The sequence below is a fragment of the Cydia strobilella genome, chromosome 6 (assembly GCF_947568885.1).
Source record: "Cydia strobilella chromosome 6, ilCydStro3.1, whole genome shotgun sequence".
In the NCBI taxonomy this organism is placed as follows: Eukaryota; Metazoa; Arthropoda; class Insecta; order Lepidoptera; family Tortricidae; genus Cydia; species Cydia strobilella.
This window is the reverse complement of record NC_086046.1, coordinates 9,283,906-9,311,832: the sequence shown is the minus strand read 5'-3', so window position 1 is coordinate 9,311,832 and position 27,927 is coordinate 9,283,906. Positions and strand designations below refer to the sequence as shown.

General features: G+C 35.4%; 2 protein-coding genes across 2 annotated transcripts; one reads left to right on the top strand and one right to left on the bottom strand.

Annotated features, from left to right (window-relative positions):
• Positions 1-538: 538 nt before the first annotated feature.
• On the top strand, positions 539-4,685 carry LOC134742388 (nuclear cap-binding protein subunit 3-like). Its single transcript, XM_063675509.1, has 3 exons — positions 539-749; positions 832-1,126; positions 2,437-4,685. The coding sequence occupies exons 1-3, from the start codon at positions 654-656 to the stop codon at positions 3,441-3,443; spliced, it is 1,398 nt and encodes a 465-aa protein (XP_063531579.1). The 5' UTR covers positions 539-653; the 3' UTR covers positions 3,444-4,685.
• On the bottom strand, positions 4,588-26,278 carry LOC134742367 (MICAL-like protein 1). Its single transcript, XM_063675464.1, has 14 exons — positions 25,908-26,278; positions 25,648-25,832; positions 25,269-25,333; positions 24,250-24,592; positions 22,657-23,333; positions 22,024-22,151; positions 21,362-21,439; positions 20,822-21,008; positions 18,054-18,189; positions 15,503-15,679; positions 14,907-15,021; positions 13,579-13,678; positions 10,005-10,143; positions 4,588-7,692 (listed from the first exon to the last, which is right to left on the bottom strand). The coding sequence occupies exons 1-14, from the start codon at positions 26,057-26,059 to the stop codon at positions 7,502-7,504; spliced, it is 2,673 nt and encodes an 890-aa protein (XP_063531534.1). The 5' UTR covers positions 26,060-26,278; the 3' UTR covers positions 4,588-7,501.
• Between the last annotated feature and the right edge of the window lie 1,649 nt (positions 26,279-27,927).

The window sequence follows — 27,927 nt, the reverse complement described above, 5'->3', positions numbered from 1 at the left end:
TTTCTATGGGACGATATCCCTTCGCGGCTACATTTTTTAAATTTGCCGCCTTTTTCTACTGACAAGATTTGCTTGACCAGCTATAGCACGTGTAGAGTGTAGAACCATTGTAGAACTGACTTACTATAGTTTGTCAAAGGACTGTCTCATTTCAAACATAGACAGAGAGAATCATACTATCTCTGTCTTAAACAAGTACCAAAAGAAAGGGATGAGTATAATTTTCCTGGTTGTTATTGACTGACAAATTGGTTTGACCAACTATAAATCTATAGCTGGCCAAGCAAATCTTGTCAGTAGAAAAAGGCGACAAATTTAAAAAATGTAGGCGCGAAGGGTTATCGTCCCATAGAAAATTTGAATTTCGCGCCTTTTCAACTGACAAGATTTGCTTGACCAACTATAGTATATACAATTAAAAAAAAAATTAGTTACATTTGATTACATTCATGGAGACTATATAAAATTACATTACCAAACCAAGCATTTTAGTAATCTGTGGTAATATTATATTATGTGACAAGAACAAGAAACTCGAGAAAGACAAATCAAATTAAATCAATTCGGCACTTCGCTTTACCAGACGGAAATCATTTCAGTTTTAGTAGGTAATTTACTTTTTTCAGCAGAAATACAATAACACAACAACAACAATGGAAATGGATAAAGAGGAAGGAGAAATGAGTGACGATCCGATGCTAGGGGATGAAGATAATGATTGTATTCCAGAAGACGTAAAGCCTACATTGGTATGTAACAAGTTGGTGGACTCTGATTTTGAGATTATTTTTCGCTACATTTTTTTATATATATAATCAATTTATATTCTAGCTTTATAAGGCAGAAAAGGAAGGATTAATCATCACACAACTAGAAAAAATTGACGCGAAGAAGTTAGAAGAGAGAGCAAAAAGATTTGGGTTGAATCTCTCAGGAAACAGAGTAGTAACACAGAAACAAATTGATGAGCTGTACCGTAATTTTGGAATAGAAAGTGGGAATGAACGACATTTTCGCTTTGATGCACTACATTTAAATGGAATTGCTGGACTTAAGGAAAAAGATATATTTGAGTACCTTGCGGATTATAAACCAGTCAGCCTTGAATGGATTGATGACAAATCATGTAAGTTTTTCATTATTGTAATCTTCATACTGTTCATGACTGGTACCTAGTCTCACTTTAATTTACACATTAATTAACCCCCTTATTCATAAAACTTTACGGGCCCGATTTAATTATTTTCTTACAAATACATAAGTCAAAATGAAATAATAAAACAAATTATAAATTGTTTCAAAGTTATTACGTCACATCAGTGTTTTGTATTATTATTATTTACGGAGTTATAACTATCTTTGATTTTAGTTAACAACTGTAATCTTTTGCCTTGAAATTAGAGTCTTAGGCATGATATTTACACATTGATTAGTGTTAAGTGTAAGCTCATACATTGGGTAACCATACACTATAAAGTACTTGTACTTATTCTAAGATAAATCTTAATAACTAAAAAAAGTTACTCCAGTTTCACTTAACACTAATCAATGTGTAAATCGGATTGGCCCTTATTTTAAGTTACATGCATGTAAGTGACTTCCCATAAGCATACCTGTGCTAACACGCAGCATGAACACGAAAGTGGTGTAGCAAAATATTTTATTGACGACAATTATATTGATGTTACTGTCAACATCTAGAATAATCTAGATTCAACATAAATATATATTATTATTTTCTCTGGATTTCAACAAACATATATTATTCTTTATTATTATAAAATTGATTTCATAGTATGATTATTTTGATTGTAATTACATTGGTATACTTTCACTATCTTAAGAGGCTCGATATCAGACATGATATCGAACCTCTTTATAGTAATAGAGGATTTTTCTGTGAGTACATACATGTATAAATATATATCGACATCAAATCCCTAGAATGTGTCCCGAGTTAGTACAAGTATGGCCATAAGCTGTAAACTTGTGTTTATGAGATAAATAGGTAATACAAATTATAACCATGGCTATTATGCATCTATCAGATGTCACTATAGTACAATTTTTTTTATTTATTGTATTGCAGCAAACAGCAAACACTAGTGGTGTTATTCATATACACATTACCGACCTGTCTTTATCTGTCATTATGAATATCAAGTACTTATTTTCTGCAGGGTCTGTTGTTTCCTGTGATGAAAACTATAATGTACTTCATTATAGTTTTCATCTTTTATCAAAATATGGTGGTTTAAAAGTTATTACGATTATTGTAAGTCTTTGTTTTGCTACTACAATTCCAATCTTTTGTAGTTGTAGGAGCAACATAGGCTAGCTTTATAAGTTGTTATATACAATTTGTAAATTATTGTGTTTTAACTGTGTTTGAATTAGAGTTCAAGTAAGTAATTCCTGTTTTTCACTCATTGGCAGGTAACATAGTTTGTCAAGATCATATATCAGTTGCATTGGCATTGTTAGTGCATTCACGGGAAATAAGAAATGAAGATTTAATAGATATGCTCAAGAAATCGTCACATCACTGGAGGGAAGGTGTTCCACACCCTAAAAAGGACCTGATATTGATGCGTTTTGCTACTAATGGAGATAAGAAATTGCCAAAAAAGGTACCAGAAAGGAAAGCGCCAGAAGGGTATTATGATGAAATTTTAGATCCACCAACTAAAAACCCCTGGGGAGATTTATGTAAATCTTGGGGTGTATATGACAATCAGGAAGTTATTCAGCGCAGATTATCCAAGAATGATTATGAAGATGAAATAGAAGAACCAGTGCCAAAAGTACAAATCAGAAATAAGAGACTAGCCATGCGCCTCGGCAAAAGACATCATAACAATGTGGAAGACCAGGATGAAGATAGTGATTCTGACACTGAATGGAAAAAGAAGTCTAAGGCTCCTAGAATGAGAATGCATGCTGATGACGAAGAATCTAAGCAGAATAAGAAAAGACAAGCTATGGAATTGACTAAAGCTATTGCCGATAAAGATGTTTATGCTCCTCTGTCCATAGAAGTGGTCAATTCAAGAAGTAATTATACACCAAGAGAATCAGTACTGTTGTCAGATAAATTCAAGTACCACAATAAAACAACTACAAATAAAGCTAGAAACAACGTTCAGTCAAGGTTAGGTGCTAAAATTCTGCATGAAGATGTACCATCATCAAGTGACGAGTCCTCATACTCTTCTGATGAATCTGATCACAACACAATGAGTAGAGTTCAAAAAATATCTACTGCAAAGAGTTCCAGTGTATGGTCAAGACTAGATTCAAAGCCTACCACTACAAGTGATCACAATGATTTGAGGCAGATGCTAAAGTCAAAAAAGCAATCTACTACTAAGACAGATGATTTAAGAGATAGAATAAGTAAATACAAAAGAGCACCTTTACGGATTGAAATAGACAATAAATAAGGAATTATCATTTAGGTAAATTGTTGGAATGATTGGAGAGATCATGGCTACGCGAAAAATGGCTCAGATACCTGGAGAGGATGGGGGAGTATAGTTAGGCCCTTCTTGAGAACATTCTCCATTTCTACCTATGGTTTCTCGAGCGAGAATGTTTCCCATACAAAGCGGAGAATGTTCTCAAGAACGTCACAACTCTTGAGGGAGGGATGATTGTAATGTGAAGAGAATGCAAGGACCTGACATTCAAACTAGATGTTCCTGGCCATTCCTTTGAGGCGCGAAATTCACCTTGAATAACGTCACGCTGGAATCAGGGCTCGGAACCGGTATTTTTTTAAAACCCCGAAATAGCCCAATATTTTGAATTTTTTTATGCTCATTACGTTGGACTGAATCATGTATTTAGAAAACAATTTTGCATTATTAAAACGTCCCATTAAAAATGAAATTATAAACAAAAGAACGAAAAAGAACGTAATAATACCGGTATTTTTGTATGGAGCAAATACCGGTTTCCGACCCCTGGCTGGAATGCCGTGTCTACTGGAGGTGATTCTCTTGAAAATAGTTGTGATGTGGTATTCCTTCATGCAGCTCGAGCTACTTTCAAGAGAATCACCGCACAGAAAGAGATGCAAAATTATTATTACGTTGCGTTGAATGCGCCTAAGTCTTTTGGTCGGGTGTATAACAAAACAAAATAAACTGTAATGGCCTGATTGTATGTTAATGTCCTACAAAAAGCATTTATTGCTGGACAATTATATTGGACATACACACAATCATGCCAGTTTCTCACTTCGTTTACTGTTATCATTACACTATGACCTTGTGAAGAAATGTGTTCTATGCAGTTAAAGATCGATATAGATCTCTGGAGTGCTGAACCAGCATAGTTTTAGTAGTAATTCTACAGCAGGAGTATTTTAATTATGAAATTAAATTAATGTTTAGGTTACTTGTTTACCTAATGTTTTGTGTCTATCTTATTCTATTGAATATCTGACTCCTTAATTCTTAATTGAATTACATAAATCAAATGTGTATTATTGTCATAATCAATCTTTTTTACTGATGTAAATTCTTATGAATCTTATGATCAATGTTTTGCGTGTGCAAGCTAGAGCCAGAATAAAAGAGGTAATGTAGTAAATAAATCTTTATTTTGCATATTCGAAGTATAAGTGCACTGATACAAACAGAATGTTAATAATTAAGGATAATAAAAACGTGACCATCTCATTCGAGTGTTTTTCTCTATGTGGATAATTAAATAATTAATAAATTTTGTGGTAAATAAAAAATCCCTGTGCATTAAACACATACAAATATACATATATATACACGTAATAATTCGGAAGCCAGGAGTATTTTTTTAATACAACATCTTATGAGTATATTGCCAGTTTAGGGACAATTTGCGAAGCCGTGAATCAGGATGGCGGGTGTGCAAATACAAGAACTACCAAAAATTTACTAATGTACTTCCATATATGTGTTTTTTTCCTATAAAAAGGGACCTTATTGTCGATGGCGATTACGCCATTATAAACGATGCTCCGATATAAATACAATGCCGCGCGACGCTGTGCGGCGTAAGCGCCATCGACTATAAGGTCCCTTTTCATAGAAAATGCCCCATATAACTATTTAGTACCATCATTTCAAAGAAGTTACCAAATCGTAGGTACATTTTTTTATAAAAAAATATCAATTAATGGTACGATACGATCACAACACAATAGGTAAGTATACCCGCCATACTGGTGGAATTGCGGGTACACTTTACAGAAAGTACCTAATAATAACACAGAATAACTAATAGTACTACCGTACAGAAAATTCACTCGTTTACAAAAGTCAGATTTAGGTATAAAATTATACCTATACTCTCCGCCTGCAAGCAAAATTGAAACTTATAACCGCGCACGAACCGTGAATCTTCTTTGCGCGCCGCAGTTTTATGACCGAGCTGCGTGTCGGCACGGGGTTGTCACTTGACAAGTTTTTGTGCCTATACCTACTGATTTATTATTTTTAAGAAGTACTTATTCCTTTGAAAATATGTCGGTAAATATAGTCCGGAATTTAAAAAAAAATTATTTCTGCTTCCTTGTCCTTCCGTACAGACATCCTCCGTAAACAGAACAATATCTTTTATACGGGTTAGATCGAGATTTAGGTTTCGAAGGCATTAAGTCGTATTTTTAATTTTAATTTTATTTTTTAATTTAGTTGTAATAACATATATTCATCTATAATAATACGGGGCAGTATATTTAAAACAAAGTAGATTTTAAAGAATACATTTAGGAAACATTTTTCGGTATAGTTCCTTTATTACCTATATGTTTTGGTACACCATATACTAATCTATGCACCCGCTATCGAGAAATTTACTTGCGAAGATTACTTTTTTTAAATAAAATATTAAAAAAAAACCATTACACATATAAGCGAAACGCATTTTATGTATATAAATCCTTCCTTTTACATAAAGCCGAAAGAAGAAGCCTTGATAACAATCTGATTTAGCATTGCTGCTACAAGTTGCTTCTTTTTCTCTTTCCCTTAGTTCGGAAAAGTTGAGGAATCGTTTATAAATATATGTGCTAAAGTCAAACAAACCTAAGCTAAGCCAAGGCTAAGGCCAAAATAAACAAAACTATAAATTTCAATTGGCCAAAATGATCAACTTACATAGTGTGAATACAAAAATTATAGCACTAAACTGGCTTTTTTACTTAATCAATAAATAATATTTAATAACATATATTGTGTAGCAAAATATACCAGAAAGAAGAGTTTTCAAAAATAACATTGCTTATGTAATATGTAGATCTGAAGTCTTCATCCGTGTATACATTTTGCTACTTGCTGTACATACAAATAACTTCAAAATAATAAAAAAATCTAAAAACAACAAATGCATTTAGTTTCGTACGTACAGATTGTCGAGGTATGGTGTAATTCGAGATATAATATCTGGAATTATATTAATATAGCAATATTTGTGCTTTTTTGTGAACACAATTATATTCAACTACTGTTTTGTCTGCCTACGAGGTGTATATCGATATTATAACAATACAACTTAACGAAGTTTAATATTACGTTAGCGTGGCACAAAATTAATGACTAATATTTTGATAAATTCTTTGCCATAGTAATAAAAAATTCAACACATTGCTTTAGGCATTGTTTTATATAACTAATATTGGCGTTTATTCAGCCCTTTTAATTTCTGCTCCTGTCCTGTCACCTGACTCACTTTTGCAGGTTTTCTTTCTGATCTAAAGGATTCCCGTTAACACCGAACATTCGGAAACACGAACTTCAGTAATGCTAATGAGTATCTAAGCGTAATTTCATTACCAATATAGGCCCAATACCTAGTGGAAAATAAATTAAAATTAAGACATTTTTATGACACGTTATTACTCCAATTTATATTTCAAAGAAACATATGTATAATTTAGTTAGTGGAATGTTTCAGTCTTGCTTAAGTACTTTAGTATGCCATGCCACTTAAGTATATTTAACACATTATAAATGTCTTTTATGCTTTAATAAAAAAAACAGCATCAAAATATGAACATAATAATAACGTAAAGCATTTTATATGGACATACAAACAGCGTCGCTTATAGCGAAGGCCATAAACTTAAATACAAATAATGTGATACGTACGAATGGTACGAAAATTGTGTCCATTATCAAAACTAAGACGTAATAATAGTAGCGAGTTATTAATAATACTAGTTTGTTAGTCTCCGTTAGTTTACCAATACGTAAGTACTAATCACAGTGCTATTTACTAAATTTGGGTATTTTACATGTATTTGAATATCTTTGCTGGTTGCTATTTATTTATTCTTCTGAACAGAGCAAGTCATTTTGTGTGTCAATAAACCATACATTTATAAAATACTACGATAATTGATCAATGTTACGAGTATCAAGTCTTTTCGCTTATTGACCGCTGTAATTGTTACAAGTATTGTTTTGATTTTCCTTGTTCTCTCTTGCTATTTTTACACTTAATCACGTGTGTGTTATTATTTCGATTTCTTTTCTTTTTCGGATTTTGCCTCTTTTTTGTCTGAATCATCTTTTTTCTTTGAAATAAGAGTGTGCTTTGCTTTCTTAAGTTGCTTTTTAACTTTGTCCTTTACTTTGTTTTTCTTGGGCGTAGGGACAACCTCCGTAGATTTTATTGATGAGCTGTTGGAGTCGCTGTTCCTTTGAGCTGAAAAATATAGTTGTACACAATTAAATAACGTAGGTCTACCCACAGTCCACCGCTTAAGTCAGTTGGTTGGTAAAGTTGGCTTTCTTAGTTTTTGGGGCTAAATTTAAACTAACTACTAATATAATGAAAAATTACTTCCACATCAACTAGTCCGTAATCATTAAGCATAATAACATTAAAAACTTGCCAACGGGAGCATTGTCATAACCATATATTAGTAGATTGGTAAAGAAGAAAAAGTCACGCTTATGATTTTTCATGAAAGCGCAGATCATTCTTGGTTTCTTGATTGGTTTACTAATGTATTGCCAAAAATCGTTTCCCAAAGTATTACTTCCCAAACTATTTTACGCAAATTAACATTTGGCAAAATTTCACTTCGCAAATTTTCATAATCCAACCTAACCTAACCCAACCTAGTACGTCATTTTCATTTCGCAAGTATGGGGTTGGGAAATGAAATGGTTGCGAAGTGAAATTTGGCGAAAAATATTTTGGCTAAACGGCGGTATCCTTTCTTGATTCTTAGTTTCTAGATTCTTCCCACTAGTTTCCTATCCCATTGCTCTTGACTACTAGAAGATCACCATTGTCTTCACGCAAGTAGTAGATTATTGTCCGTCCCAAGCCACCTAAAAATGGCGTGGTAGCTATCAAGGCTGTAAAAATGGTGTGGTAGTGTTGTGTACTTGTGTAGGTGTATCTCCCGGTCCGCTTTTGAAAGTGTGTTGGTAGCAATAGCGCAAGTATGTACCGCGATGGAGGCAGTAAATGTAGTGATGTACCGACTATTGACTTGGCCGACTAGCCGACTAATCGGCGCTCGGATGGCCGATTAGTCGGCTAGTGGGCCAAATCCATAAATCATTTTCTCTCTTCAAAGTTTGCATTCGGATAGTCACTGCAGAACCTTTGTCTAAGTTCGAATGCTTTGAAAAACATTTATTTTGCTCCTTGCGTCGCTTTAGCTTTTCGCGCGCTATTTTTGTACATTTGATTTAATAAATGAAATGCACAATATGTGTAACTTGCTTAACTGTGATCAAAAATTTATAAATTTGAGTAAACTGGGTATTAAACATTTGATCAATATTTCCTGTTTATTTCGTTTATTTGCTATTTTTCTGTACCTAATAAGTAGCCGACTAATAGGCCATTTTGTCGACTACAAATGTGGCCGGATAGTCGGCTTTCCCGACTAGTCGGTACATCCCTAAGTAAATGGTCAGGTGAGCGTGTACGGGCCGGGGATGCGGTTGACGGCAAGGTGTGAGGTATGTGTGAATGTTTGATTTTTAGGTAGGTAGTAGGATTTTTAGGATGCAATTTTTAGGTGGCGTGGGATGGACATTAATCTACTACTCACGCACAAACACGTCTTTGAATCTATTCGCCGATGTACGAATATGCAGGTTTCCTCGCGATATTTTCCTTCACCGAAAAACAACTGGGCCATTATTTTTTCACCTCAGCAGCACTTTCCTCACCCCAGGGAGTGAAGAAAGTGCGACTTTCCTCACTCCAGGGAGTGAAACAAAGTAGCTTTTTTATTTAGTGAAGGCCATGAACTGCCACTTCATACTTTTATTACTTTTAATTTTTTTTATTTCTCTGTATTATTCTGTGTAATTCGAAATACATTTTAACCTTTAATATGTTCTCACTACTGAGGTGAAAAATTATGTGTGCAACACGAGAGCAAAGTTATTTTACATCTCGTGTGTTTGAGTCCTTCGCTACGCTCAAGATTCTAACTTAGAATCGCTCGCTTCGCTCGTAATTCGATTATAGAATCTTTCGTTTTCTCGGGGCTCAAAATAAACACTCGCAAGAAAAACCAACTTTCCCCTCTTGTTGCACAAATAACTATTGTTCTACGTAAAAGTTTTTGACACCTTTTCGTAAAATGCATATTTTAAAATACTCGGCTATTACTTTCATTTTCTGTATTGTGATGGAGAAAGAGGCTTAATTAGGCTCCCGATTTGTATGAAAAATAAGGCATTTACCACTGCGTTACCTTAGCATCTTTTAAAATTAATCAATCAATATTAATATATGAATTTTGGTCAACAAATTCGTATTATGTATTTGGTTCAGGTACAATTTGGGAATACAATTTTTATACACGGATTCAATATCTATCGTACTTTTTTCTGGCAATAGATTAATGGTCATGATATAGTATAACGACCCAACTAGTCACTGATCGGTCCGAGCCCAGCCCAGGTTTGTATTGTAGTCCGTGCCCAGGAGCTGTTTGTGTTTGTGTGAGTGTGTCACTGTGGCATTAGGGCTAATGGTATTACCCCGCTTGGTGGCGATGGAGCAGGCGATGGCGAGGTCCTCCTGGCGCTCGCGGCGGCGCTCGGCGTCGATCTGCTGAACCAGCTCGTCGCGCATGCGCACGATCTGCACCAGCCGCGACACCAGCTGCTCTTCGCGGGCCTGCCGGGAGATTGGTATTTTTCATTAGTACGAGTATCATAACTATTTGTATCAAAAGCTTAAGGGCGTCCGCTAGCTGGCGCGGTTGTACGGAGCGGGTGAGCGGGTTGACGAAAAGTGTGCGACGGATTTTACCTCTAATGGCACCCGCGCCAGCTAGCGGACGCCCTAACATGCAGTATAAACATCATAAGGGAAAGGGAAGTGTTTTGTCAAAAGAGACAAGAGGGTTGCACCAACGGATTACGGAAACAGAAATCCCTACGAATTTTCGCCACAGTTCAGTGGTGATGTGGTGCTCGCTGAATATACATGGGGGTAAAATCGGTAGCTCTTAAGGTTGTCTAACATTGACTTTCGTTGTATGCGTACTGAACGCAACACCCATTAAACCGCCTGGTGTTAGAATTTGGTGGCAACTTTATTGATTTGTGTACTAATTAATAATATATATTTAAGAATTATTGTACCTACTGTTTGTGTCCAAAACATGAAACTTATATAGGTACATATGTGTGTGATAGTCAAAAATCATGGGTTCAAACCTCGGCTGCGTAGTGCGTAGAAAAAAAACCGTTTTTTGAAAAAAATTACAAAAGATGATTAAAAATTCGATCAGGATCCTTATTCATTATTATTAACAATAACGAGACTTAATCGCGTATAATTGGATATACAGTATGTTGATGAGTACATTTACTTGGGCCAGATAGCCTCCTTCGAAAACAGGCAAACCATAGAGGTCCATAGACGTATTGACAACGCCTGGAAGAGCTTCTGGTCCATGAAGGCGCTATTGAAGGGTGACCTTCCCCTGTGTCTCAAGCGCAAACTCATCGACATGTGTATCCTGCCTATCCTAACCTATGGTGCTCAAACATGGTCATTAACTAAGGCGTTAGAGTCCAAACTCAATAGTAGGAGATACGTTATATATGGTCGACCTTCACCCATACGTCTGACGGATGAAATTTACATTTTATGAAAGAAAATATGTTCCTGAACATAAATAAATAGGGTTGCCTAAAGAAATATGGTCAAGGCTATTTTAAATCAATTTTTGAAATTATTTTTTTCTCTTCAAATTTCACCGATTTGTCTGACGAACGGAATAAGTTCCAATGGAAAGTATACAACTTCTACAACATGAATAAATTAGGTTGCCCATGTTTTTCCGGCCACTATTATGAGGTTGCCGTGTTTAAACAGGTGAGTTAAAATCGATAATTGCACCCATCTGTCTGACGCTTGAATTATATATCAAAATAATGGTAATTTTATTGCGAACACAATGGTATAGGGTTGCCTGCAAAAATACGGTCACAAATAAGGGTTGCCAGGCTTTTAAAGAAAATAAGAAGGAAAAACTTTTAGCGATAACTCAAAAATGGCTTAACTGATCACGATTGTTTTAACTATTTTCGAATGTGTTTATTAATCACTATTTTTGTGATTTTTTCATAATTTTTGGATCAATGGTTCAAAAGTTAGAAGGAAAAACCCTTTTTTTTTCTTTCTAAATAATTATTTCCGAAATGATTCACTTTATCAAAAAATGTTGTTCAAAGACCCCTATTTATTTTGAAAGACCTATTCAACGACATCCCACACCATAGGGTTGAAACGATAAAAAAAATTTCAATCACATTTTGTTTCTTTCAAAGCGATTATTTCCGAAAATATTCGCTATCAAAATTTGTTTTTCTAAAACCCCTATTTTTTTTAAAAGACCTATTCAACGACATCCGACATCATAGGGTTAAAACGAAACAAAAAATTCTTACATACATTTTGTTTCTTTCGAGGCGATTATTTCCGAAAATATTCACTTTATCAACAATTGATTATTGAAAACCTGTATTCATTTTAAAATACCTATCCAACAATATCCGGCACTATAGGTTTCAAATGAAAAAAAAAAAATCCTTACATACATTTAAGAAACAAAATGTATGTAAGGATTTTTTGTTTCGTTTCAACCCTATGATGTCGGATGTCGTTGGATAGGTATTTTAAAATTTATAGGGGTTTTAGAAAAACAAATTGTGATAAAGTGAATATTTTCGGAAATAATCGCTTTGAAAGAAACAAAATGTGTTTGACAATTTTTTTATTGTTTTAACCCTATGGTGTGGGATGTCGTTGGATAGGTCTTTCAAAATAAATAGATTTTTTGATAAAGTGAATCATTTCGGAAATAAATTATTTAGAAAAAAAAGGGTTTTTCCTTCTAACTTTTGAACCATTGATCCAAAAATAATGAAAAAAATCACAAAAATAGTGATTAATAAACACATTCGAAAATAGTTAAAACAATCGTGATCAGTTAAGCCATTTTTGAGTTATCGCTAAAAGTCTTTCCTTCTTATTTTCTTTAAAAGCCTGGCAACCCTTATTTGTGACCGTATTTTTGCAGGCAACCCTATACCATTGTGTTCGCAATAAAATTACCATTATTTTGATATATAATTCAAGCATCAGACAGATGGGTGCAATTATCGATTTTAACTCGCCTGGTTAAACACGGCAACCTCATAATAGTGACCGGAAAAACATAGGCAACCTAATTTATTCATGTTGTAGAAGTTGTATACTTTCCATTGGAACTTATTCCGTTCGTCAGACAAATCGGTGAAATTTGAAGAAAAAAAAATATTTTCAAAAATTTATTAAAAATAGCCTTGACCATATTTCTTTAGGCAACCCTATTTATTTATGTTCAGGAACAAACCCTATTTATTTATGTTCAGGAACATATTTTCTTTCATAAAATATAAGTCATCCGTCAGACGTATGGGTGAAGGTGGACCATATATAACGTATCTTAGACTACAAGGTTTGCCAGCGAGCGATGGAGCGCAGTATACTAGGTGTTCGCAGAACTGATAGAATCGGAAACACGGAACTGCGCTCCAGAACTCGAGTTGTAGATGTAGGTGTCCAGACCGCTAAGCTTAAGTGGGACTGGGCTGGGCATGTCTGCCGCATGCACCCTGAAAGGTGGGCCAAAATGGTTACCGAGTGGGACCCACGGAACACCATAGATGGTGCTGGCCAGGGTGCAGGCAGGCCGAAAAGGAGATGGCAGGACGACTTGGACGCATTTTATCCGGATTGGCGGGAAACTATAAACGACAGGGTCGAGTGGAGGAAACGAGGGGAGGCCTTTGCCCAGCAGTGGGACACTAAATTAGGCTAGTAAAAAAAAAGTTGGAGAGAGAGACAATTTTCTCCGAGACCACGGGGAATACTGCCGTCCTCGAAACGTCGGAGGTAAATAAGAAAAAACTTTCTTACTCGTAATGAGTAAAAATCGTGTGTTTAAATCAGGATCCTCATTATATACAAAGGGTTTAATTGACCATGTCACGTCCACGTCGACGTTTCCGGATTGTGATCGTCTGATTAAATATTAATTAGCATTGTTGTTATTACCTTATCGGCATCGATGCGATTAACCGCGGGCCGCGACTGAATCACCCTGATTTCGTGCTCGATATCAGCCTGCTCTTGTTCCAATCGCTGCTGTCGCCGACTGAAATACAAATTAGAATATATGTATAATTAGATTATTGGTTTGTTACATAGTTATAATGCCTACATGCTTATAATGAAATAATTTTAAAACTAACACGGGACTTAATCGCGTACAAACTTACGGTTATTTATGGCCTGACGTTTCGAACGTGACGATACGTTCGAAACGTCAGGCCATAAATAAACGTAAGTTTGTACGCCATTAAGTCCCGTGTTAGTTTTAAAATTATGAGTGAAAATCGTGTTAGTTTAAATCAGTATATAATGAAATAGTAAAAAAAAAAGAATTTTTATTTTGATACTGCGATTATTAGTTATGTTTACATAGATAAACTTTATAAATATTTACAATAAGATTCTAGCCAATCCGCTATAATCCGCTACGTATCCCCCACTATAATCACTGATTGTTTTTAACCAACTTCAAAGAAAAGGAGGAGGGTCTCAATTCGTCGGAATTCTTTTTATTATGTATGTTCACTGATTACTATTATACTGTTTTCGGGGGCCCTTGCTGATAGACTTCGACCCATGGTTATCTTTTGTGTAATTGCCCCCTTAACTGAGAAACAATTAAACCGATTCCGAGAAACGTTATTTTGTATGAAAAGGTGGGTTTTGTAGGTAGGGTTTGGTCGTTGGTCCCATTTTCATAGTCAGGATCTAATGACGGGATCCTGGAGAAACTGCTATTATTCTTACCTGTGATGACCCCATAATAATTTAAATTTACAGTGGAACTGCGATTTTAGCACGTAATTACGGCGCAAACCGGCATCGGCATTTGGCTTTTGTGTTTACACCGCAACGGCTGTCATCAAATGACAATGCGATCGTGCTTTCTGATCATTTTGATCAGAAAGTAGAGTAGAGACACGCGCCCAGAGCTGTCAAAGCACTTCTCTTTATATTCATATTTCTATGCATTACTCACACAAGTAAAAGGGGCTTTAGCTAAGTTTTTTACCACACCAATGTTCTTTTCGGGTTTATTTGAAATTTTCTCTACCATTGATGTATTTTTTTGCCTAGGAACTGCGTCTTAAATAATAGTAACACCTAAAGAAAATACGCTTACCATGTCATGTTCGCACAGTGACATTGACAGTGTACGAAAATCCTTGTGGTATTTTCTTTAAACGAAGATATTCGAGTTAGTTTCGACCCATAGCAGATTATTGTCTATAAGTGTTTTAACTATTAGTTACTAATGTAAAACCACTTACATATACATGAGCTCCGTTTGTTTCCTGAACAGATCGTTCTTCTCGTTGACCAGCTCGCATAGTTGAATGACGAGATCTTCCACTTCCTCCTGCGGCGCTGGTACTGCATCCTCTCCTATGGACGGATAAAATTCGATAAATAAATAAAGCTGCCGCGTTTTAGTTAACTCGTGTAAACCAATACACTCAAGTATCAATTATTAGATCAAAAATCTTAATTACCGTGTTGATGATAAAGTATAACTTTCGACGTCAGGAAATTAATTACATTTGCATTCTTCAAGCATTTACTACAAAAACCTAATAACATAATCTAATTATTGCTCAGTTCGTTTCTAATTAGGTAAGTAATAATTAATTAGGTACTACATGTTTAAATTTGAGATATTAATTATGTAAAGCCAGATAACGATTTACGTATATCACAGATTTTTTTCAACTTTTTGATACTGATCAATATGTAGGTACTATAGGTGAATACTTGAATAGGTATGTAGGTAGAATGTATTTTCCTTCTGTGTATAATAGTATGTATATACCTCTGCATTATGACCTGGCACTCACGTGACAGTAGGCACCAGCACTACACTACCTACCTTCGCACTTGTCCCGGATCATCTGCTCAATGAGCACGCCCTGCCGCTCCAGGCCCAGCTGCTGTGTCTCCAGCATGTCGAGTTGCACCTGCAGCTCTTCGGGAGACATCTGCATTTTCACTTCGCGCCGCTCCGGCAGCGGAAGGCCGGGCGCTGGGCCTTTCAGACGACGTCCACCTATCAAACAAATAATAGTAATAGTTGTTTAACCTCTCGTGTTAATATTGATACCAGAGCGAGCGAGATTCCTAAATTGAACGAAAGATGGCTCGGTTCGAAAAATGGAATCTGAGCATTGCGAGGGTTTCAAGGCACCAGGGTTAAACAAATCTTGCCACCGAGTGTAACACACAATTTTTCTCCACACCAACACAAGGAAAATACTAACTGTAAAATATGAAACAAAATCAAAGCAAATCGATTCAAAATGTATGTTATTAAACATTTATCATTCAAAATCATCATTTAAAAGGCAATTCTACCAGCAAACAAGAAAACAACTCAAAATTTTTCATTTGATTATTTTGCCTCACATGTGAATAAAATGCAACTTTCTTCTCAATTTTTGCTGGTATGGTTAAATAGTTATTTGTTATACAAGGGTGCAAAGTTGGATTTTACCCGCGAGTGTTTCAACAAACGAGAAGTGTATATTTGCACCCGTGTGTAACACAAAACTTTTCACCTCACTATAGCGAGGAAAGTGCAACATTCACAGGCGTTAGATCATTTACGATATTATAACAGAAAACTCTGGAAGTTGTATATTTTTACGTGAGTCGGAGTCGGTGAGAAAAGTTTTAAAGTAAAATGTTTGTTGACAATGTTGACATTTCTGACGATGTGTTTTGAAATTGCATCGACTCAATTTAACTTATGCGTTCAGAATTATATTCAACATCATTATAAAAAAACCAATTGTTTCTTATGGAATTTTAAGGTTTATGATTTAAAATCATTAAATAAAGCTAAATTTGGTATTTTTTATTAAATTCTCAAACCATTTATTTATGATAATTAATATCGAACGAACCATTATTATGAGCGTCGCTTTCGATTCAGGTCACGAGATGGCAGACCTTCCAACACGCACGGTCTCTATTAACCTCTCGTCTCGTATTTCGGGACCGGAACGTGGATCCTTGCAGTAGATATTAAATTTTAATTATATAAATTAGAGTTCAATATCTGCTTATGCAGATCCACGTATCGGCATATGGAAGGTTAATAACAAATACGTGGATTGTTCTGTAATGTAAGTTGTAATAGGTACTTATACTGATTTAATTAATAATTATTTTCTACAAATCTAGAGTAAAACCATTAAAAACTGAATGTAGCATCCCAATTATCCAAATTGGATGTTGTTATATAATAAAGAGATGTTGAAAACGATAATAATCATAATTCTAGCAAATTGATAATTATGGCAAACATTGTTCTTTAATCTTAATTGCAGCTTAATGATTAATAAATCATTAATTATCCATTTATCACTTTAAATCAATCTTGGAAAATATGGAAGGACAAAACGATTAGGTAAAATATTTTTAATTTAAAACAGGGGTTTTCGATACACATGTTCCATATAGAGTCTAGACACGAGTGCCCGGCAGTACTAACCCAACAAACAATTTAGTCATATAATCAAGTAGCTTTACGACTCGTAAAAGTAAAATAAATATATTATAAAAGTAGTACCTATGTATAACAGTCGTCATTTTGACCGTACATCGAGTAATGGTGCATTATGCAACTAAATAGTCGATGTAACTTATTATAGTATAGCAAGGTCGAATAAACGTTTATTCTACCATTTTATACGTCAGTCGTATAGTAGGTATTACGACGACTTCTATAGAACTTTCTTACACGACAGTTGGTCGCATAGAGGTTATGATCGTAAATGTCGTAGTCGCGACAATTTTGTATGTCATTAACCTTAATTAATTTTAAGTTTTGTTGTAGTTACATTATATGAATCAAAATAATTCGAAATAATAATTGAATTGAATTTTGTGGTATGGACTACCAATAGTTGCTTACACGTCGTAAAAGTGTTCCTTATAGAACAGTCGACTAACTGTTACGTTAAGTAGTAAAAGTGCTATTATACTACCGCTATTTAATCAATAGTCGAATAGATGTGTTAAATAAACTTTTATACAACTTTTGAAAAGTTATGGCGACCGTTCCAATTCAAAGGTATAGATTATAGAACCTCAAGTTGAATAACTGGCCAATAAGGTACCTGCTTAATAATTTGTTAATCAAAATAATTAAATAAGTAAGAATTAATTATGCTACGAATTATTTGTGATTGTTTGGCATACTACATAGTACATATATCCGTGAAGGGTGCGTTTTTAGGGAGACTGTTAACTGCCTTAACAGTCTCCCTAACTGGTCACAGAAGGGTCGCTGAAGATAGACCCTCTGTACCTCTGGGATGTCTTAAGACAACAACAACTAACTGGTTACAAGGGTGATTATATGGTGGGCTGTGGTTTCAGTATAGAATAGGTGCAACTCTTGTAATGATATTACTTACCATCAGAGTGATTTCTTATGTCGGAGTGGTCGACGCCTTTCTCCATAGAACCACAGCCGGACATGGACATGCTGTCTGGTGGTGTTGGCGCTATACGTTTCTTTTTTAGCCTTGGAGTCGACATGCCGTATGATTTCTGCGACAAAACAAGTTACTGTAGTTAGTCGAAATTTGGTAGGCGGGAGACAAATTTATAAGCGGATAAAATTGGTACTTGGACACATATTAAGAGGAAAAGGGACGATGGCTTCTCCATACAAACGTAGTACCCATTGTCCTACCTGGATGATAACATTATTGACCGTATTTTTTGCGATTATATTAACCATTGCCCCTTCGTTGGATTTTTTTCGATTTTTTTATTGCTTTAAGAGGAGAGAAAAATAAATTCCATATAAATTTAAAAATGATCCTAACTCTTATAATAATTTAAAATTCGAAAATAATCAAACCACATAGCTGTGGTTGATATGCATCAAATTGTGTCGAAACATTTTCAATAATGTTCAAACCCAGAAAGGAAAATGGGAACACCACAGCTACGTTTGTATGGAAAGGCGATTTCGGGGCGGTCGTCAACTTTCATCTCAAAATCGATCCAGATGCAAAGCAAATTATCAAATACTTAGACGCTTCATAAAACTGGTCATTTACAAATGTAATACGAATGAGGCGATTGCGCATCGTGCTGCTTATCGCGTTCGTTTCCTATTATTAGGCCTGCCGCCCACGATCTCTTTTGTACTGGACAGTAGGTATTCATTATAGTACATTTCGATGCTAGTGCGGAAAGTATGTCATTACTTCACGAGTACCGAGATATCCGAGGTATAGGGACGAGTGAAGAATGACATTTCCGCACGTGTATCGAACGACGTTTTTTAATACAGTTGCGAAAAAATAAGAAAAGCAACAAGTAAGGAATGGAATTCGAAACTTTTATATTATTAATTCTGTGACATCATTGACATTGACATTATGAAGAAGTGTTTTTCTAGCTTTTATTCGACTAGAATAGATTTTGTTATTATTATTGAACCCACTTCAATAAGTTTTTTTTTCAAATGCATGTTCTATAAGACAGAAACAATTGTAAATATTAAAACATTGTACTATTATTACCTAAATATCGTTATTTATGATTAGGTATTTGTGTATCGTATACCTATATTTATAAAAACAATATCGAATGTTGCCTTTGGAAACTTAAAACATTCTTGCAGTAAGAAAATACTCCTCTTCTTTGACAGGCGTTCCGTTCCATTCAGACAACTTATTAAGAACGGTTTTTCAACATTAAAAAATAAACGTGTTATAATACTTATAATGATGAAGAGGTAAGTAATAAAATATGAAATATGCATATTTTTCGTATTCTTACATTAACAGTAGGTTTTTATGAACATGTTTGGGAACAAATCAAATTATTTTATTAAATTTTTTTTTTTTTTTTTAAGTAGTCACACTACTATATATAAATTTAAAATTGTAATAGATGTCATATATTAAAGAAAAAAACTTCACTTCCCTCTTCGTCACTCTCACTCACCTTCGTCACTTTTTCTTTAATATATGACATCTATAGGTATTACAATTTTTAGTAGGTTTTTATGTTGATTACGACGTTTAAAGGAAACTAATATTAACACTCATCAATAAGTAAAAATTTAAAAAAATTGGAAAAGTAAAAAGCACTAGTTCGCGAAAACCAACTTTCCGCACGCTAAACAGCCACGAAAAGTAGCACTTTTTGAGCAACTATATTAAAAAACAATTTTCACTGTCAGTGCCTACTTTAACTACTAGACTTCGTGATGATAAGTCCATTATCCGGAAACCAATTTTAACGCGGATATACTGTGTCTATGGAAATCAACGTACAGCCCATATGACGTGTGTTGTGTTAGTACGTAAATAGTGAGTGACATCCTCTTCAGAATTTACGACTAGAAAGAGTATAATCACATCACATCAGAACAGAGTGTGAGAACTGAGTGAGTGAGAGTGAACTCCGCACTGCATCGGATTCATACCTAATACGCGTCGCACATCGCAGACGGTGCAAAAAGCTAGTACGCTAGTATATGTCGCTTCACTCACTTTAATTTTACGACAAAAATGACTTCGCCTAGTAAAACCATAGTTATTAATATTTAGAGTGAGAGATATCTAATTTATCCTTGAAATGTGTCATAAACCCCAACTAGCTTTCGCCATAATATGCTATGCATTTTGTGGTATACGTAATTACGTTCTTACGAATACGAACCGATACGTACACGAAATATGTAGTGAGAGTATGGCTGGTATGAGAGGGCCGAATTTAGGAGAGGGCAACCGGGGCTACTGTCCTGGGCCTCCATAAAAGAGGGGCCCCTACAATAGAGAATTCGGAAAAATAATTTGGGGCCAGGAGGCCTCCACTCCTTTGTTGCCCCAGGGCCGCCAGACCTCTTAATCCGGCCCTGGGTATGACTACGTTGACAAGTATAGCGGCAGACCTTTTTAAACCTTTTTGTCGTATTCAAAATTCACTTGGTCAGAATGTATGATGGATGTGTAGAAGCCGAGCGAGGATATGCTCGTGACATGGTCCATGGACGTGGCGGGGACCTCGGTGACCTTGAGCACTGGCAACGGTGGCGTCTTCACCTTCTTCAACGATGACTTGTAATTACACGTAGGTGAAACATGGCTAAAAGACCTTATCTACGTGTCTTAACCGCAGTCACTCTTCATTTTTAAATAAAAGCAAATAAATGGCTTACTTGGTCAGAATGTACGGTGGACGTGTAAGAGCTGAGTGAGGATATGCTCGCGACATCGTCCATGGACGTGGCGGGGACCTCGGTGACCTTGAGCACTGGCGGCGGCGGCGGCGCCTTCACTTTCTTCCGGCGCCCGCTCGGCAGGTTCGGCGTGCTTGTGGTCAATGACGACTTGTACATGTTTGTACTGAAACATTATAGGTATACATTTTATTAGAACATATTAGACAAAGTTTGTGTGAAAATCACCTTTAAAGTGGTTATATATGATTCCGTGACGATTGTCACACTGACGCCACGATCGGTTGCGATGGAAGTGTAAATACCATCTATAACTTATTTTTCAAAAGGAATGTAAGGGTGCGATTGCACGAGCTATGAAATTCCTTTACAGTTCTCTCGAGTCGCTGCGCCCGAAACGTGATACTTTGAAGCCTGTTATAACGCACGTAAGGACGACATTTCATAGCATGTTTGAGAAAAATAATTTATTTTAAATACAGTTGAATACCCTATAATAATTTTGTGAGAGAAATTTACCTTCCATAGTGAGGTTCATCGTCGGACGAGGGTTCCTCCCCGTCTGACCAAAAGGGGTTGGCGGCTATCAAGCGTTTCCTGTTAACATAAATAACATTTTATTTAGGAATTCTAAGCTACATATTTAGAGCTTCTAATACTCAGTCTAACATTTATAGATTTATAGTCATTATGTGTATTATGGTTATTAAATACACTTAAGCATTTTTAAAGGAATATAATTATGTTACTGACTGATTTGAGCTGTTTGAGCATATTTGCAAATAAAACAAACGTCGTAGGCAACTAAGGCCCATAGATGCATATCTTACAAACTACATACATACAATAACAAAAATCTTAAAAGCTAAAAATTATTTCGGCGACAGTTTTCTGTTGCGTCGCATGTTCCGGTGTAGGCGGTGTAGATTCCCACGGAACCGCCGAAACGAAATACCACACCCTTCGGCCAAAAATCTGCGCTCGCTACGTATAGCAATGTCGTAAGTTAAGTTAGGTACTTCGTTTTGTTGTTTCCAGCAACTTGCCTTGGCTTATCATCATACTTAGTTTATGTTGCTCAACCGATTTTTATCATGAATACGAATCTTAACAGCAAAACACTTTGTTCATTGATAGACCTTATGACATTGCAATAGGGGTCACAAATCGTCAATACATACGTGGGAGTTGAAGTTTGTTCAGTGGGCAGTCTCGGAGGATGGATCGGTGGCACATCGTCGTCTTCCTCGTCGCTGCTGCCAAAAGGATTGGTGCTCACTGGCTTTGATGTCTCTTTACTGGCTTCCTCCTATAACGTGCGAATACGTTACATACATAAGTGTGCAGTAACAATATTTAAAAAAATATGGCTTAGGAATTCAGTCACTTTAGTATTCTTAAGGCCTCCTTGTCCGTCGTTACGTGACAGGCATTTTATTCAGAAACTGCTACCCGCCGTAGGTAAGTGTGACAGAGAGAACACTACGTATTCGCGTGCAGTAAGTGTTTGATTTTACTATAGATGAATATTAAGTATATTTAGAAAAAAAAGTTTCTTTGTAAAGCGTTACTTAGTTTTGTATTGTGTAAAATAAAGGCAAAATTTAATATTCGTGTATATCTTTAAAAAACTTTAGATTTCCAAGCATTTTTCTATCAAGATACTAAATTGAACCACACTTTGTGCGTGGTCCGCAATTGTTAAAATTCTATCCAGGCGCTTTTGTAGACGCGAATCAAACGCACTAACTGAATTGATGAATAGAATCATAGTGACGCATATTGTGGGACATTTGTTATTGTTAGGTACATACCTCTTCTTCATCGTCCGAAAACGGGTTTAAATGGTCGGGATAAAGTTTAGTGTCGCCTTTTTTCTCATTGTCCGCTTTTTTAACTGTCGATTTTCCACTCGGCGTAGGGTTTTTTTTCTTCCGTGGGGGTACACTAATCGATATTTGTGGCTCAATAATAATAGATTCATTTGTTTCTGTTGGAGAACAGTCAGTTTCGGGAGGCGAATTAAAATGGTTTTTCGCTATTCTAATATCATCAGTTATATTACTCTCGTCTTTACGCACACTTTCAATGGAGTCAAATTTTTCCTTAAAACCAGAATCACTGACTTCGTTATCATCTTTCGAATCGTTAAAATTTTCATGTTGTATCTCAGTATCGCCAACAGTATACTGATTGTCACCATTAGTATCGTCAGCGAGTTGCGTTTGTAAAAAATTAAATTTATTTATATTGCTCTTGTAAACTTTTTCAGGGTTTTGTTTAAATAATTCGGTATTTTCTTTAGCACCGGCATTGTCAACTACTGACTCCATATTGTCTGCTGCTTGAGATTGTAACTTGCTTGTGTTTAAAACACTAGGTGTACTGTCTTTAAGTTTACTATCTAAATTGTCAGATAAAGACATATTCACTAACTTGTCTTCTAGACTAACTTCTTTATCTGATTGCTTTTCGAACATGCTTATTTTCTCTGTAATAAAAGCAAATGAGTCTTATTATACTAATTGTTAATAATGGTCAATTGGGTAATAATATAAAATACCATCATCAAGTTATTATGGGAAAGCTGCAGTTGTATTTATGTAGCATCTACACTACAAATTTTGGGACACAGGTTTCTCAAAACCGTAGTTAAATAGGTAAGTAAAATTGTTTCATACTTACTAGTACATATTTCTTCAGTGCAAGTTGACATATTAAATCGAAGATGAGATCAATTGATATACATTGTAGGTACGGCCAGGAAAACGATTAGATACATATTTGTATTGTATGCAGGGTTGCTAAGCTAATTGTTTTACTGACTGTAGTTTCTCTTATAGGAAATAGTAATTAACTTAATTTTAAATATAGTTTGGTTATGATGTTTGTACAAACTATGTTTAAAATTGTGGTATTTTCTATAAAAAGGGACGTTATTGTCGATGGCGCTTACGCTATTATTAACGATGCTCCGATATAAATACAATGCCGCGCGACGCCGCTGTGCGGCGTAAGCGCCATCGACAATAACGTCCCTTTTCATAGAAAATGCCACAATTAATCATTATAGTAACAGTGTAACTATTTAACAAAATACCACTAATGTATATGTATTAATCTCAGTAACAGAGGTGATTAAAAAAGTGCATCAAATTAATCTAATCCAAAGAGCAAAATGTTACAGGTGCATTTCTAAGCCGAAATCTAAAATAGCTACCTACTTTTAAAATATTATACTACTCACTTACAGTTTTAAATTGAAAAGTATTGTTAAGTATACTTGCAATTAAAGTAAATTAAATAGTCAATGATCAACGTAAATAACATAGACTTGACATACAACAAAGCTTGTTCTGAAGGAATAGAGAAGATGTAGTTAAGGGAAGTTATGTAGAGATACTCACCTAAGATTGAACGAGGCCTTGTCTTATGTTTTGGGACAATAGGCTCTTCACAGGGGAGCTCATGAGGTTTAGACAAGTCTTCATGAAATGCTAACATTCCTATTTGGTCATTATTGTTAAGAAATGCAGGCATTGTCTTTTCATTTTTGCAACTATCACAAAAAAAATCAGATCCTTCGATAACTTGAAAATTTTTGGGGTTCAAGTGACCCGAGCACTTGGAGCAACGGAAACATCTCCTATGATAGAGCTTGTGTGAGACCATGAGACGCTGTGCGAGGTAAACAGGCAGGCCACATGCAGCACACTTGTCTAGACCTGTCTTTCCAAATTTGAATGGTGCCTATAAGTGAAAATAAATAAAGAATAGATTATAGAATGCAAGAAATCAGTAGTGTGTAATCACATATTTTAATAGGGCCCAAATCATATTAATGCATACTATACATAGGGAATGAATTTGCTTACTTAGCTTGAATAATTTTTATATTTATTGATGACACACTACTAGTTGTACTAGAGAAAAACATCACAAATTGTACTGTTGTAACAAATACAACACAGAAAAATGATAGAGATACCTATATAGAAACTAAAACATACATTTGCATATGTTTTGTTGCTTTCACCAAATGTATGGTCGTATCACAAATAAGTAGGTCATATACATATAACCAATCTAATCTATGTGCAATGGAAGTGCAAGTATAAAAAGTTATTGTGCTGGCTATAATATTGTTGTCACACCATAAACTGTCTTAAATTATCACAAACTAAAGATTACATCCAACATAATCCCAACTAATCTATATAATAAGTTGACAAATAGAAAGATTTTGGCATTTAGGTAATGCCAGAAAGGTTATTATTATTCAGGGAAATAAATCTCATTTTGAACCACTGAGCTCACATAGTAAGTAAGTATGAATGTCATAGATTCAAAAGAATATACAAGGTGTGGCAAACAAAACCAAGAAAAATATATGTAAGGGCAACATTAATTTGTAAAATGTACCCACCGCTGCTGTAGAGGTTGACGGAGGCTCTGGGGTCTTGGATTCATTTTCGGAGGCTTTAGTGTTTACTGAAAATATTATAAGCAAATCCTGTTTAATCCTGTTTGTTTTGCACATATGATTTATATACCTAGCATAGATACTTATTATTTTGGTGATGTACGTAATATAGGGATGTATCCTTCCTGTTCTCAATAGTTAAGGAAGTAAGAGCTTTAGGTCACCCGCATTTCAGAATCAGGTCGAAACATGTTTGAAGCAAATTAAGTACACTTATATAAATTCACAATTACACACCATAAATTTAACATCAGTCACTTCAAGAGACATTTATTTGTATTCATGTTTGTTATCAGTTGATGTCCATAAGGACACTGTTTACCTGTGTAGCCAAGACGTTGATAAAACTGAGACAAATAAGTGAGAATAGACAATCTGTCTGGCACTTCGTTTTCCACCATATCCTCAGGATCCAACAGCGCGGGGATTCCCAGATGTTTCTCTGCAATACTAAATGCCTGCTGGTTGTTTTCATAAATGTTTTCCGGTTTTAAACTTGATATATCTCTGTAATAACGCACCTCCAATTAGTAATATGTATTCAGTAAACTATAAATATAAAAATAATGTAACATAACTTACATTAACTCAGGCCTGAAGTGATGAACTAATGCACAAAAAGCGATACCATTTCTCCATGACGTAGTCATATTATCAATCTGCACATTAGGGCAATCCTTAATTAGGCGTTTACACCATAATTCCAAGGCCTTCGTCCCTTTTACCTCAGACATTTTTGAGTATTTTAGTTACTAGTGTATAGAAAGTAAGCCACAACGGTCATCTACACGATGACTCATATAAGTTTCCGTGCATCTTCAATTAATGTTACGATGAAGATTATGCTACACAATCAGATTTTAGCTTTAATGAAATAATTTATGAGCCCGATTGAATAATCTTTAGTTGAACAAGTGATTGTTGGGTTGGCATTTATTGCAAGTACAAGACAAGTATAGTGCAACTCAGTAAATGACATTTCTGAAACGTCAATCAAAGTTATTTGACAGCTGAATTATTACAGTCCAATACATGCATGCTTTTCAAAATAGTGGAGCCATAGGCTGGATACACAGATGTAATTTGACAATGTTTAATTTTACTTATTGACCATGGAGGAATAGTATGAATTTTATGCATAGATTTTATGAAATGATTTTTCGTAATATCAAAGATACTCCGTAACGAAAATTTGATTCTCGATCAGATGGCGCCACTAGTTTTGGCCTACTCTCGTATAGAGGGCGTTGACGGTTTCGCTTGTTATTTATAATTTTAACGCATATCAGTGAAAGAACATGGGTCAATATCATATAAAAATAATTAATGCAAATAAAAAAAACATTTATCCATATTTAAATACATTTTAACGTATTTTTATAAATCTTCATTTTTAGTTTTAAAGTATGACGATAGATGGTAGTGAATTTACAGTGGTTACAAAATTTACTATGACAGTACCGCTCTATCTTATTATATCCTCTTTGGTAATATACACTCTCTACCAAAGAATCTCTCTACCCACCCTAACCTGTTAAATAAAAGCCAGTCAAGATACGAGAAAACGTGCCTCGAAAATCAAGAAAATTTGATTCTCGATCAGATGGCGCCACTACCTTTGGCCTACTCTCGAATAGATGGCGTTGACGGTTTCGTTCGTTATTTAACAATTTTAACGCATATCAATGCAAGAACATGGGTCAAAGTAATATAAAAATAATTAATGCAAAAAAAATCATTTATCCATATATAAAATTTTTTTTTTAGTTTTAATCGTGTGTCGATAGATGGCAGTGAATTTACTGTGGCTACAAAATTTACTATGACAGTACCGCTCTATCCTATTATATCCTCTTTGGTGTAACGTACGGCATGCTTCATAAGCGATATCTCTTTCTTGCTCTTATAGGTGCGTCATGGGTGCGTCACAAACGCAACGCTTTTTAAGCTCTCGTGCGTATGGGGCCTTAAAAGACTAAAGCCGCAAGAAATTAATCGCAGTGCGCTCTAATGCTGGCACCATACTTCGCCTTATTTGGCAAATATTCGTATTGCATCTCTTTCCTTTGACATACAAAACAAAAGGGATGCAACACGAATATTTGCCAAATACAGCGCAGTGTGGTGCTGGCATAAGCCTTAAGCGGGAACGAAATTATAAACAGTCATCAGTGGCGGCGTCGTATAAGAATATTCCTAGTCGACCCGCATTTTATTTGGCTTTCTTGAGCAGAAGAAGAAGTATCTCAAAAATAGGCAAACTGGCACGTTGGTTGAAATCGTGTCCAATGAACACACTGCCACTGTTAGTGATATACAATTAACAAAAACAGCAAAATTAAAATAATAACTGTAGCTGTGGTGCAATCATTGTTTTATTTTTTTAAATATAAACCCATGGATGCTTAACCGCGACAAGGACAAGGACGAGAAGGTGGCGTTACGGCCTTCACTGCCCTTCGAACTCTCACTTCACTGCATTCTTCAGGCTTGCAGACAGGGGCGGTCACGTTAGATGTTAATTCAGGAACAGGTTTCTCTTCATTGTCTCCAAGAGGGAGTGCTGTGGTCCCCGCAATCGCAAGAAGTAGAATCAAAAACA

What these genes read in the sequence shown, in the direction of transcription:
- LOC134742388 (XM_063675509.1), top strand. Translation starts at nt 654, where the DNA reads ATGGAAATGGATAAAGAGGAAGGAGAAATGAGTGACGATCCGATGCTA. An exon ending in AAGACGTAAAGCCTACATTG is followed by an intron (nt 750 to 831) that starts GTATGTAACAAG and finishes TTTATATTCTAG; the next exon opens with CTTTATAAGGCAGAAAAGGA. An exon ending in ATGGATTGATGACAAATCAT is followed by an intron (nt 1,127 to 2,436) that starts GTAAGTTTTTCA and finishes ACTCATTGGCAG; the next exon opens with GTAACATAGTTTGTCAAGAT.
- LOC134742367 (XM_063675464.1), bottom strand. Translation starts at nt 26,059, where the DNA reads ATGTCTGAGGTAAAAGGGACGAAGGCCTTGGAATTATGGTGTAAACGC. An exon ending in CGTCAACCTCTACAGCAGCG is followed by an intron (nt 24,593 to 25,268) that starts GTGGGTACATTT and finishes TTTCACTTATAG; the next exon opens with GCACCATTCAAATTTGGAAA. An exon ending in CAAACGGAGCTCATGTATAT is followed by an intron (nt 13,679 to 14,906) that starts GTAAGTGGTTTT and finishes TTTGTATTTCAG; the next exon opens with TCGGCGACAGCAGCGATTGG.